General features: G+C 54.5%; 2 protein-coding genes across 3 annotated transcripts in view; one reads left to right on the top strand and one right to left on the bottom strand.

The window, feature by feature from the left end:
- The window catches only part of LOC106149490 (phosphatidylinositol 4,5-bisphosphate 5-phosphatase A-like), a gene marked incomplete in the record, with an annotated part of 7,562 nt that extends 3,363 nt beyond the window's left edge, over positions 1-4,199 (bottom strand). Inside the window, 7 exon segments of the mRNA XM_013518490.1 lie at positions 27-210; positions 685-765; positions 1,467-1,565; positions 1,688-1,730; positions 2,168-2,372; positions 3,628-3,838; positions 4,152-4,199. Coding sequence (XP_013373944.1) covers positions 27-210; positions 685-765; positions 1,467-1,565; positions 1,688-1,730; positions 2,168-2,372; positions 3,628-3,838; positions 4,152-4,199 — 871 coding nt within the window.
- Positions 1-11,724, top strand: part of Pdgfra (platelet-derived growth factor receptor, alpha polypeptide) — a 42,759-nt gene that overhangs the window by 3,631 nt on the left and 27,404 nt on the right. For both annotated transcript variants that reach the window (XM_005392898.2, XM_005392899.2), the window contains exons 2-5: positions 5,043-5,103; positions 6,568-6,885; positions 9,056-9,316; positions 10,792-10,922. In XM_005392898.2, the coding sequence (XP_005392955.1) occupies positions 5,055-5,103; positions 6,568-6,885; positions 9,056-9,316; positions 10,792-10,922 (759 nt within the window). In that variant the 5' untranslated portion in view covers positions 5,043-5,054. The remainder of the gene's footprint in view (positions 1-5,042; positions 5,104-6,567; positions 6,886-9,055; positions 9,317-10,791; positions 10,923-11,724) is intronic.

The raw sequence follows: 11,724 nt of genomic DNA, 5'->3' as shown, positions 1-11,724 counted from the left end.
GGAGCGGGGTTCTGCCGCGCTCGGACCTCCGCGCGCCGAGTTCGTGGCGGCGCCGTCCGCGTCTCGGCCAAGCTGGGGACGCGGTCCCTGGACCAACACTGCCACCTGCTGCCCGACCCGAAGAACTGCCACGACCCTCTGGGTGTCGCGGAGCCCGAGGAACGCGCACCGAGCCGAAGGCTTGCTTTGCTTTCTTACGAAGCTGCGAGACTGGGTGAAAGACATTTATGTTGTAGACGTTTGCGTAGTTTCCTGCCCTCCATATACTTACTTAGCTTTGGGAATTGAATCAGGTCCCGGAGCATGCTAGGCAAGTGCCCTACTACTGAGCTACACTGCAGTCCTGCCGCTTACTGGTGAAACTTCTACGTCTAGATAATGAACAGAGCGTTTGCGATCAGCGTGGACCCGTGAGGAAGCTAGCCGAGTATTTGTGCTCTGCTCATAAGTGAGGAGACCTGGTATCTCGGGCTCGATGACCTCAGCCCAGTGCTTGGTTCACTGCAAGGTGCTGTCCCTAAGGCTGGTCCTTTCGCGACCACATCAGTTTAGTCACAGTCGGGAAGAAAAGAAGGAAGGTCGTTTTATTCTCCCGGGGAGGAACATCCGCTGCAGAGTGAGCAGACAGGTTTGTGAGTTTGGGTTCCTGTGAAACACCCCCGTGTGCGAACGCCTGGTGCCCACCCATCGCTGGAATGCCGGCTGGACCGCGGGAGACCCGCACAGCCGCCCGGGCTCCGGTGGGTGCAGCTCCTGGGAAACACGCTGCAAAAAAGCAGGAGCTGCCGCTGTGAGAGACCTGCACCTGGGTCGCCTGGGCTGAAGTTCCGAGACTGAACTGACGGGTGCAGAGAGGAAACAAGATGTGTATTGAGAGTCTTCCTATATAATTCAGGCTGGCCTTGAACTCACAACGATCCTCCTGCCTCAGCCTCCCTAGGGCTGGGATTACAGGCGTGCGCCACCCTGCCCTGGGAGATGTGTAATTTTCACAGTTAGAATTAACTTAGGAGCTCTGAAATTAACTGAACCTCAGAAATCTGAACCTTGAGGTCGCCAGTGGCTTTGGGGCTGTGTGTGTCCGTGGCCTTTAATCATGCCGGGGTGGGGTGGGGTGGCCCTCGGTGTTTGTGGCCTGCAGTGGGACGTGTTGTGCTGCCAGGGGAGGGAAGCTGCCGCTCTGGCCTGGTGAGAACAGCTCTGCTGCGGGCGGGGCTGCCGCCGTCTGCTGTCTGTTTACTCTCCAGCTTTGCTGGTGCAGTCATCCTCAGTGGCACGTCCCGGGCGTGTGCAGGGGTGGGTGACACACTTCAGAGAAAGGGTCGCTGCAGTCAGATTTGTTTGTTTGTGGGGCTGTGTCCATCCAGCTTCAGTCTTCGCAGGGTCCAGGGTCGATGGACCTGAGGTAGCCGGGGCAGGGCAGTGAACTCCTGGCCTGGGAAGCCTCGGCCTTCTTACCCACCTACCTGCCTGTGGGTGGGAGAGCCTGCAGGCTGTGTGAGCCTGGCCGGGAGAAGTGGAAGTAGCACCTCCGGTGTGACTGGCCTCCAGCACGTCTTAGGAGCCTGGGGAAACGTCAACATGAAAACTTTCTGTCACGCTTGCGTAGCGCAGGAGAGCAAGCGTTGGGTCAGGGACTCCGCCCCAGTGTGCAGGAGAGGAGGCAGAGAGGTCCAGCGAGGCGGACCATGGTCAGACGCGGGAGCAGCGGGGGCGCGGTGTGACGTGTGCTGAGAGAAGGCATGTAAAGGATGAGGCGGTGGGAGGAGCCAGGGTCTGATGGAACTTGTCCTTCCTACAAGGTGCTTTGTCTTTGCGGACACTGATGCAGCCTGGGCGTGTGTAAGCTCGCTCGTGATTTGTATTTGCGCGCCTGACTTTGGATGAGCTCTGGGACGGGGTAGCTGGTCGAGGATGAGCTTTTGCTCCAGGGAGGACGAGTGCCGGGCACAGCGAGGCTTCCAGAGAGTCTCTGAGGGCGCCTGGCGAGGGCAGCCTCCCCCTGCCGTGGTTCCCTCGTCCGCCCGGGGGGCACAGTGAATGGCCCGGGTGGCAGCTGAGGACTGATGTGAAGGTCCACGCGCACCTGGATGTCAGGCCAGGACCGGCTCTTGTCAGAGCCAGTTTGAAATCTCACCCAAACCCGGTGGGTGGATGCCGAGCTTACATCGTCGCCGCTGGCGCAGGGGCTGTGTCTTCACTGCCCAGTGGGTGGGCCAGTGAGTGGCCCCCGTGGCCGAGGGTCCAGGGCTGCACGCGCAGGGCCACCTGCTGGGGCCTGGCCAGCGCCCGGAGCCCGTGCTGGAACGTGAACACCGGGAGCCTCTCCCGAGCTCTGCCAGGCAGGAGAGCTGAGTCCCGGGGAGGCCTGGCTGCGGAAACGCAGGGTATAAATGTGATAAAATGCAAGACAGCGAGCTGGGCTGGAAGCCGCTTTGAAGTCTGCTAAGTGGATTATCAGTGGGAGGCTGATATTTGTCTGTACAAACACACGGCCGTTACTGCTAATTGTGGTGAGCCGGGCAGCCAGCCTGGCTCGGGGGCCCTGCGGCCACCCCGTGTCCCCCGGCATCTGCCAAGATCCCCTGAAGCCCGCGGCCAGCAGCACTGTGAGAACGGCGCTTGGGTTCCCAGCCCTGTAATTACGTTTCTCCCACCAGAGGGCGCAGTGGTGCAGGGGGGGGTTCCAGTTTGGGACAGTGCTGAACACCCACCTTCCCTTCGGGACCGTGTGTGTGTGTGTGTGTGTGTGTGTGTGTGTGTGCATCTCACAGACTTTGTGTTAGAATCCTGGCTTGGCCACTAGCTCTGTGTCTTTGGGTTATTTGCTAAACCTCTCTGGGCCTCAACCACTCTTCTTAAAAACAACTATGTCACAGGATTATTATTCTTACTATTTTTGTCTTTTTGAGACAGGGTCTTGCTATGCAGTTCAGGCTGGCCTTGAACTCATTTTGTAGCCCAGGCTGGCCTTGAACTCACTGCAATCCTCCTGCTTCAGCCTCCCGAGTGCTTTAATTGCAGGTGTGTGCCACCACACCCACCACACCTGGCTGTCACAGGATTTTTTTTTTTTTGTACCAGAAATTGAACTCAGGACCTTGTGATTGCCAGGCAGGTACTTGTGCCACTGAGTCATGTCTCTGGCCCCACAGGATTATTCTCTTTGTTTTTTGTCTTTTTGGGACAGGGTCTCACTATGCAGTTCAGGCTGGCCTTGAGCTCACTTTGTAGCCCAGGCTGACCTTGAACTTGCAAGATCCTCCTGCTTCAGCCTCCCTAGTGCTGGGATGACAGGCGTGTGCTACCACGCCCAGCTCCCACAGGATTATTCTTAACAGAAATGGCGTACACATGAAACTGTGGCTTAGTCAGTGAGGGTTTAGTATTTTTTTATCCTTCCCTGCCCCTCCCCACAAGAATTGCATCTGTCACATGCGGGTGTTTCTCCCTCCATGTTCCTGATAGGATTCAGAGAAGCCGGGATCACACCTATAAAGCAAAAATACTTGGTGCGCTTGGGTTATCAGCTCCTGGATCCTCTCACTACCTAAAGCGACAAAGAGATAACGAGCAGCTGGGGTGAGGCCGGGTGAGGCGGAGACGACCGCGAAGAGGACAGTTTACTGGGGCGGAACACACGGCCGGGCGTCCAGTGTGTGCATGCCCGGTCCAGGCCCCTTGCCGCTCCCGGGTGTGAGCCGGGTGCGGGGCCGGTGCTCCCCAGCCAAGGCGGAGGTGGCGGTGCTTCCGGGGTGATCACCGCGCCTTTCCTGCTCAGCGCACCCGAGCGTGGGGTGCAGCTTGGGGGCTCGGAGGCCCAAAAGTCAGAGACGTCCTGCGGGAAGTGAAGGGAAAGGGAAGATAAAGCTAAAGAGAAGGGGTCTCCTTTTCCGAGGTGACCGGAAGAGCCCCTCGGCGGTCACCCCCTCGGCTGCAGCGTCCCTGCCCCTCAAACCCGCCCCCCCCTCGTTTCCCCCCCCTGTGTCGGTGCCCGCTGCTTGCCCTGTGTGCGTCTTCTGGACCTAAGCTCTGCCTCTGCTTCTGCGTCCCCAGATTTTGGAGGAAGCTGGGGATTTGAGAGCTTGGTTCTTGGAGCTCGGAGGCCCCTTCTGCCCTTAGAGTGTGGGGGTCTCGGGCGTGGCCCCCACTCTCTCTCCCTTCTGGTTCCCCACTCGGCCTGCGCCTTGGCTTGCCATGCCCACGTGTCCCTGCTCGGAGCCCCACAGGTCCCAGAGACCCAGGCCGGGCCTGGTGCGGGCCTCGGTGTCACACGGCCCCCGCCAAGTGACGTTGTCAGCGGGAGCTTCGAAACCTCTAGATCAGAGCGACAGAGCGGCGCTTTAAAATATTTGTTTCGGGGCTGGGGATTTAGCTCAGCGGCAAAAGCGCCTGCCTGGCAAGCGCAAGGTCGTGAGTTCAGTTCCTGGTACCGGAGAAAAAAACAAAAAACAAAAAACAACAACAAAAAAAAATTTGTTTCACTCCAAGGAACCTTGCCAAAGGTTGTAGAGGACGTGGACTGAAGACGATGCCCGCGACAGTTCACGCCGGTGAACAATGCTCTGGGGTTTTTTTGGTTATTATTTTTTTGTGTGTCTTTTTGAGACGGGTCTTGCTGTGAAGTTCAGGCTGGCCTTGAACTCATTTCGTAGCCCAGGCTGGCCTCAAACTCACAACCGATCCTCCTGCTTCAGCCTCCCAAGTGCTGGGATTACAGGCGTGCGCCACCGTACCTGGCTAACAATCTGGTTTAGAAGTTCTGAGAACACACGATGCTTATTTCTTTGTGTTTTGTGTTCTGGCGTAAGGGGTCTGAAGGAGCTGTTCTGCGGGATTCCTAGACTGTAAACTCGGACTTTCCAGAGTGAGAGCTGCAGGCCTTCGCGGTGTTTCGGCTGCAGACCCTGTCCTGACTTGGCGGCCCTTCGGCCCCCTCGGCCCCCTGATCTTGCTTTTCTGATGTCTCCCTGTACCGTGAACAATCAAGTGGAGCTTTGGGGGTTGTTTTCGGTCGTCTGACACTGTGTTCTGACTTGCAGTTCTCCAGCGCTATGGGGACGTCCCACCAGGCCGTCTTGGTGCTCGGCTGTCTCCTCACAGGTATGCGCTCCCCTCCCCTGCCCCTGTCCCGGGGATCCGTGGGTGCACCACCTCCCCTCTGTGCGTGGTCCTGCAGACCCGGGCGCACGGACCTCTAGGGTACCACTGTGACAGTGTCGCAAAAGGAGTGCGCTCCAGTGGCAGGTTGAGGACATCTGTAATCCCCGCCTCCACGAGTTCGTTATGACTCAGCTTCCTCACGCCCCCTACTGGACGTGGGTCTGCAGGAGCGGGGATTGGATCCGTTCAGATATGCTTAAGGGAAGAAAGAGGAAGACGCTGGCCCAGCAGCTCCTGCTGGCCAGGTCGTGCCTGCCTTAGTGCAGGAGGCTTGCTTTGCTTGAAAACCCCATTTTAAAGAGTCTTCCCTTGGAGTGGGATCCATAGAGGAGTGTTTGGCCCTTGGGGGACCCTAGGCCATTGGACCCTAGGCCGTTCTTTCTCGTCCATTGGGGCCACTTGTTGGACTTTCTGAGTGACCATGCAGATGCGTAGGTACTGACCCACGCTTTTCTTGTCTGGGGAGTTCACTCAGTGTGGTAGACTTAAGAGAGTTAGTACTGTAGTTCTAAACTCCACCGAGCAGAACCGGATGTGGTGACGCACGCCTGTAATCCCAGCACTCGGGAGGCTGAGGCAGGAGGACCCCTGCGAGTTCAAGGCCAGCCTGGGCTACACAGTGAGTTCAAGGCCAGCCTGAACTACACAGCGAGGGGCTGTCTCATAAACCTCCGCTGCGTGCCCCCACCTACAGGGCGACAGCTGGCCCAGACGCAGGCAGCCTTCGTCCCAACGGCCTGCAGAGGGCCGTGGTCACGCTGACATAGGGTGTGGCTCCCAAGTTAGGTTTCAAGGGAGGGCGAAGACACCTCGCTGATAATGAAGTCCTGGTATCTCTTCTGGCTGTTTTACGGCCAAGGGAAGCTCGACTGAAGCTGACGAAGTTTTAGTTTGTGGACTTCCTTCGTTATGTGAGGATTAAAGTCCGCATTGTCCCACCCAGGCTCCCGGAAGTCATTAGGAATGCGCAGCCCCCGCGGGGCAGCGAGGCGGGTGCACAGACCTGCTTTGTGCTGGGGCACTCGCGCCCCCCCTTTAAGGGAAGCTTCTGCAGGGATGTGCGTGGTCGGGGCCCGTATGTGCTCGAGCCCAGGACATCTTGGGATGTTTATGGCCGCACAGAGGAGTCGGGAGTATGGAGCGGGAGACCTGGAGTCAGAGTCCTCCGTCCATCTGAGTGGCTGGGGGGTGGGGAGGGGCTGGGGAGGGCAGTGAAGCCTTCAGTGAAGCTGCTCTTAGCAGCTGCAGCCGCTGCTGTACTGGGGCCTTTTCACGGGCATCCAGACCACCGGCTTTTGGGGTAGAAACGGGCTTTGTTTGTGGAGCTGCTGCTGCGGCTCCCGGTCCTCCGGACGAGGCCGCCGTGCTGGCTGCCTCCTGCTCAGAGCGCGCTTCCTTTGACAGGACTGAGCCTCGCCCTCGGCCAGCTCTCGCTCCCCTCCGTCCTGCCCAGTGAGAACGAGAAGGTCGTGCAGCTGAACTCGTCCTTCTCTCTGCGCTGCTTTGGGGAGAGCGAGGTGGGCTGGAAGTACCCCGCCACTCCAGGCGAGGTCCCCGACGTGGACGTCAGAAGCGAGGAGAACAACAGCGGCCTTTTCGTGGCGGTGCTGGAGGTGGCCAGCGCCTCGGCGGCGCACACCGGCTGGTACACTTGCTACTACAACCACACTGAGACGGAGGAGGGCGAGGTGGAGGGCAGGCACCTTTACATCTACGTGCCGGGTGAGTGGGCGTACCGGGACCGCGCTGCTTCTCACCCCGGGTCTCCTGCTCATTGTACTAAGGCGTCTTTTTAAATGAAACGTTCAGTATTTATTGGAAAAAATTGAAAAGTGGAGAACACACAATTTTTTTTGAAGACGGTGTCTTGCGATGTAGTTCAGGCTGGCCTTGAACTCGCTATGTAGCCCACACTGGCCTTGAACTCAAGATGCTCCTCCTGCCTCAGCCCACCTCGTACTGGAATTAGAGGCCTGGGCTACCACACCTACCTTGCTACTGCTTTTGAAACAGAGTCTTATTGTATTCCTGAGTCTCACCTCAAACTCTTAGGCTCAAAGGATCTTCCTGTCTCAGCCTTCCAGGTAGCTGGGACTACAGGTGTGTGTCACTCAGAGGCAGGACATATAGAATTAAATACAGTGCGTCAGTCATTACTAAGAATTTCATTGTTCACGTTTCAAAGCTGCACGGCATGTCCTTTGTGTGGTGCAGATACCCGAACTCTGCTCGTCTCTGTTCATTTCAGTGAAGCTCAGCAGATGCCCACGTGTCCACTGCTGGAGGCAGTAGAGGTGGCTTGGTGTCACACAGTTCACTGCAGCAGCTTTCAAGCAAGCGGCCCCCAGTGTTCAGATTCAGTACAAGTGTGCACGTACTCTTGATGAATTGCAAGGGATTTTTCTGCATCTTTTTAACCAGAATGTCGGGGAAACTCATGCTGATGTTGCTCCGTGCCATCTGAGAACCAGATGCCAAAACAGGAGCAAGATGGGATCCGCCGGGCGTGGTAGGCACGCCTGTAATCCCAGCACTCAGGAAGCTGAGGCAGGAGGATTGCTGTGAGTTCAGGGCCAGCCTGGGCTATCAAGTGAGCTCAAGGACAGCCTGAAGCCGGGCGTGGTGGCACACGCCTGTAATCCCAGCACTCGGGAGGCTGAGGCAGGAGGATCGTTGTGAGTTTGAGACCAGCCTGGGCTACAAAGTGAGCTCAAGGCCAGCCTGAACTGCGGAGCGAGACCCTGTCTCAAAAAAAGACAAAAAAAAAAAAAAAAAAAAAAAGACAAGGACAGCTTGAACTGCATAGTGAGGCCCTGTCTCGAAAAGACCAGGGGGGAAAAAAAGGCGTGCAGAGAGGGGAGGACCGTCTGTGCGCCTGCGCCCTTTCTCTGGGGCGTGGGTGGAGCCTCACTTCGGCACTGCCGCTGGCAGGAAGCCTCCTGGGAGGGTGACCTTGTTTGTGTGGGGCTTTGGGCCCCGCGGTCGGAAGACCGTGGGGTGATTTCCCACAGCAGCCGCACGGGCCCCAGGCTTGGCCCTGCCCGTGCTCCTCGCTGCACTGAGAGGCCCTGGTGATGTCCACGTCTGTGTGAAGAGGACCCTGCTGTCACTTAGCCGTTCCTTAGGCAGTAGGGGTTGCTGAGGATGCCGGCTGCTGTGTGGGGGACATCATTCTGTATCTTTTAACCTGAAATTAATTGGCAGCTTTACTTGGTGACATGTTTGGTAACAGAGTTAGAGGATTTGGAACTCTGAACACATCTGAGTGACGGCAATCCTAGTATGCTGGGGAGCAAATTAAAGCTGGAGACTCGGTTTAAAAAAAGAAGTTCCAGCACTGGGGAGGCTGAGGCAGGAGTGTTGTAGGCAACTGAGATAGGTGGTAAGATCACTTCAAGTTTGAAGTCAGCCTGGGCCACATAGTGAGACCATGTCTCAAAAAAACAAAAAAGAAAAAACAAAGGACAGGTATTTAGAATGTCACCCCAATTTCCCATGTAAATGCTTCACTTAGCTTCCTTCCCTGGAGTTCTCTAAATGTGGAGGGATTTCTCCCTGCTGTGAAGAGAACAGCAGGAGCCTGGGTTTGTTAAAATCGGGCCGAGGTTAGGTTAGGTCGATGTGCTGACGCTCCTGGGGGTACGAATAAAAGTGCAGTTCGTAGCTGAGGGGATGATGCTGGGCTGTGGGTGGAGCCCAGGGAAAGAGCGCTTGTCCGGCCTGTGCAGGGCGCTGGCTTCCATCCCCTGCACATGTGTGCGTACACACACACACACACACACACACACACATAAAAGGAAAGAAAGAGTAATGCTGGTGGGATAGCTTCTGTGTACACGTGTAAAAGTGAAATCAGTGCCTAATAGCTTCTTCTGTTTTACTTAAACCACAGACCCGGATGTGGCCTTCCTGCCTCTAGAAATGACAGATTACATAGTCCTCGCAGACAGCGATGACTCTGCCATCATCCCCTGCCGCACGACGGACCCCAAGACTCCAGTGACCCTACACAACAGCAAGGGGCCGGTGGCAGCCTCGTTCGACAGCAAGCAGGGCTTCAATGGGACCTTCAACATGGGGCCCTACTTCTGCGAGGCCGCCGTCCGAGGCAGGACGTTCCAGACAATGCTATTTAACATTGTTACTTTGAAAGGTACTTGTACGCTCTCTCTCCTTCTTTACATACAAATAGCATCGGGTGCAGGTAGGGTTTTTAATTTAATTCTCATCACTGGTGATAGAAGTTGGAATTCTGGTCTGGGGATTGAGGGCGCCACCTTGACCGTACAACGCGGCTGACCTCTGTGGCTATAACAATACAAAGCTTAGAGTCGCTAAGGGCTAAAGCTTGCTTACACATGTAGGTTTCCATTTTCATTGGTTGACTTCAAATGCTGTAAGGAATTTTTTCTTACATAAGCCTCTTACTCTGTGATTCACATTCTTGACTATAGAGACCCTAAAGACGAACACCCCAGGCGGCTGGATGCCTAGGTTAATTATAGCACCTTAAGAATGAGGTGATCTCCGTTCTGAGGAAAAGCCGTCCTTGCAGGCTGTAGATCCCATCCCTTTGATGTACCGGTTAACGTGAGCGGGGAAGGAGGACATGCTGGGGCCGAGATTTATGGAGCTCCGTGAGGATGTGGCAGCAGCAAGAGCTGCCGATTGACTTTCTGTGAGGGCTTATTTTGTGCCAGGCGCTGTGTGGGTTCAGGAAGGCCCTGCGGATAGCGGAGAGCAGAGCGGGGCAGAAGGAACTGAAGGGACAGGAACCAGGCGCCCAGAGCGGTGTCGCTCGGTAGTGACTGGGTGACCGCGTGCTTCAGTGAACGAGAGCCGCATGCGTGCTCAGGGGCCGGCGTTCTCTCTTACTGGAATTTCTTTTTATGACTTGTGGTTCTGCTCTACAGCCACGTGCCAAGTGTATAGCAACTTGAGGTCAAGGCCGCTCCGATTTTCCGAATTCTGTGTGAGTCACACTGGTTGGCAAACTACCACTCAGGGTTGTTTATTTGATTGCTTTTTTAGACAGAGTCTTGCTGTGTAGCCCAAGCTGGCTTGAACTTGGGAACCTCCTGCCTCAGCTTTCTGAATGCTGGGACTATAGGAGTCACACCACACCTTGGTCTCAGAGGTTTGGGGTTTTTTGTTTTGTTTTGTTTTTCTTTACTGATTTTTTTGAGACAAGGACTTGATGTGTTGTTTTGTCAGAGTTTTTTCAGGGTTCTCTCTCTCTTTCTCTCTCTCCTTTTTTTTTTTGGTACCAGGAATCAAACTCAAGACCTTGGAATTGCCAGGCAGGTGCTGTCCTGCTGAGCTATGTCCCTGGCTCTTTTCAGGTTTTTTTTTTTTGTCAGAGTTTCTTGTTTGTTTGTTTTGTTTGTTTTTTTTCCGGTACCAGGAATCGAACTCACGACATCGCACTTGCCAGGCAGGCACTATGCCACTGAGCTAAATCCCCAGCCCCACTGTCAGAGTTTCTTTCATCAGGGTTTTTCAGGATTTTCTTAAACCCAAATCTTACAAGAGTGTAACTGTACTATAGATGTTTAAACCCTTGCGTATATACATACATGCATATCTATGTATCTATGTATTTATATATCTGTATCTATGTTTGTATAGCTGCATCACAGCTGGATCTAGAGATGGAAGCTCTGAAGACTGTGTATAAGTCAGGGGAGACGATCTCGGTCACCTGTGCCGTCTTTAACAACGAAGTGGTTGACCTTCAGTGGACTTACCCTGGAGTCCTGGTAGGTGCCCTCAGGACACGGGGTGGCGTGTGCCCAGAACACCCGCGTTGGAGTCTGTCTGTCTGTCACTGAGGGCACATCCTTGAGGTTCTCCAGACCTCTGCCTCCCATCCCTACCATTTTTCATTTATGGTGGGAGGGGAGTTTTTATCCAAACCAAAACACATGCCATTGGGGTCAGAAAAATATGATCAAAGTGCTGCTTTATTTTATTTATTTATTTACTTACTTACTTGCTTATATTTTTGAGACAGGGTCTCTCTGTGTAGCCCAGGCTAGTCTTGAACTCACTGTGTAGCCCAGGCTGGCCTAGAACTCACAGTGATCCTCCTGCCTCAGCCTCCTGAGTGCTGGGATTACAGGAATGTGTCACTCTGCCTGGCCGAAGTGCTGTTTTCCCTGATCACCCAAGTAACGTAGGTTTATCACTGAAACTTTATAAAATATACAGAAGCAGAGGAAAAGTAACTTCGCAGAGCATCACACTGCTCAGATTTCAGGAAGATAAATCCTTTACAAAGTTTTATACATAAACGTTTAGTAATTAATAGATATTATTCTTTACATGGTACTTTGCCATATCCTTTTCCCTTCACCAGTGTGATAAATATGTCATATGTCACTAAACATCATTAGATATCCTTTTAGATGTCATTAAAATGTCCTTTTATTTATTTTTTAAATTTTGAACAACCTTTTAGCAGTACCGGGGATTGAACTCAGGACACTGGGCATGGCAAGCAAGTGCTGTACCAGCAAGCCACGCCCTCAGCCCATTAATCCCCTTAAAGGGTGACTTTCT

This window comes from Chinchilla lanigera, unplaced genomic scaffold, assembly GCF_000276665.1.
Source record: "Chinchilla lanigera isolate Chin_1 unplaced genomic scaffold, ChiLan1.0 scaffold00046, whole genome shotgun sequence".
NCBI lineage: Eukaryota > Metazoa > Chordata > Mammalia > Rodentia > Chinchillidae > Chinchilla > Chinchilla lanigera.
The sequence above is the reverse complement of the archived record's forward strand: the minus strand, read 5'-3'. Positions and strand labels throughout refer to the sequence as shown.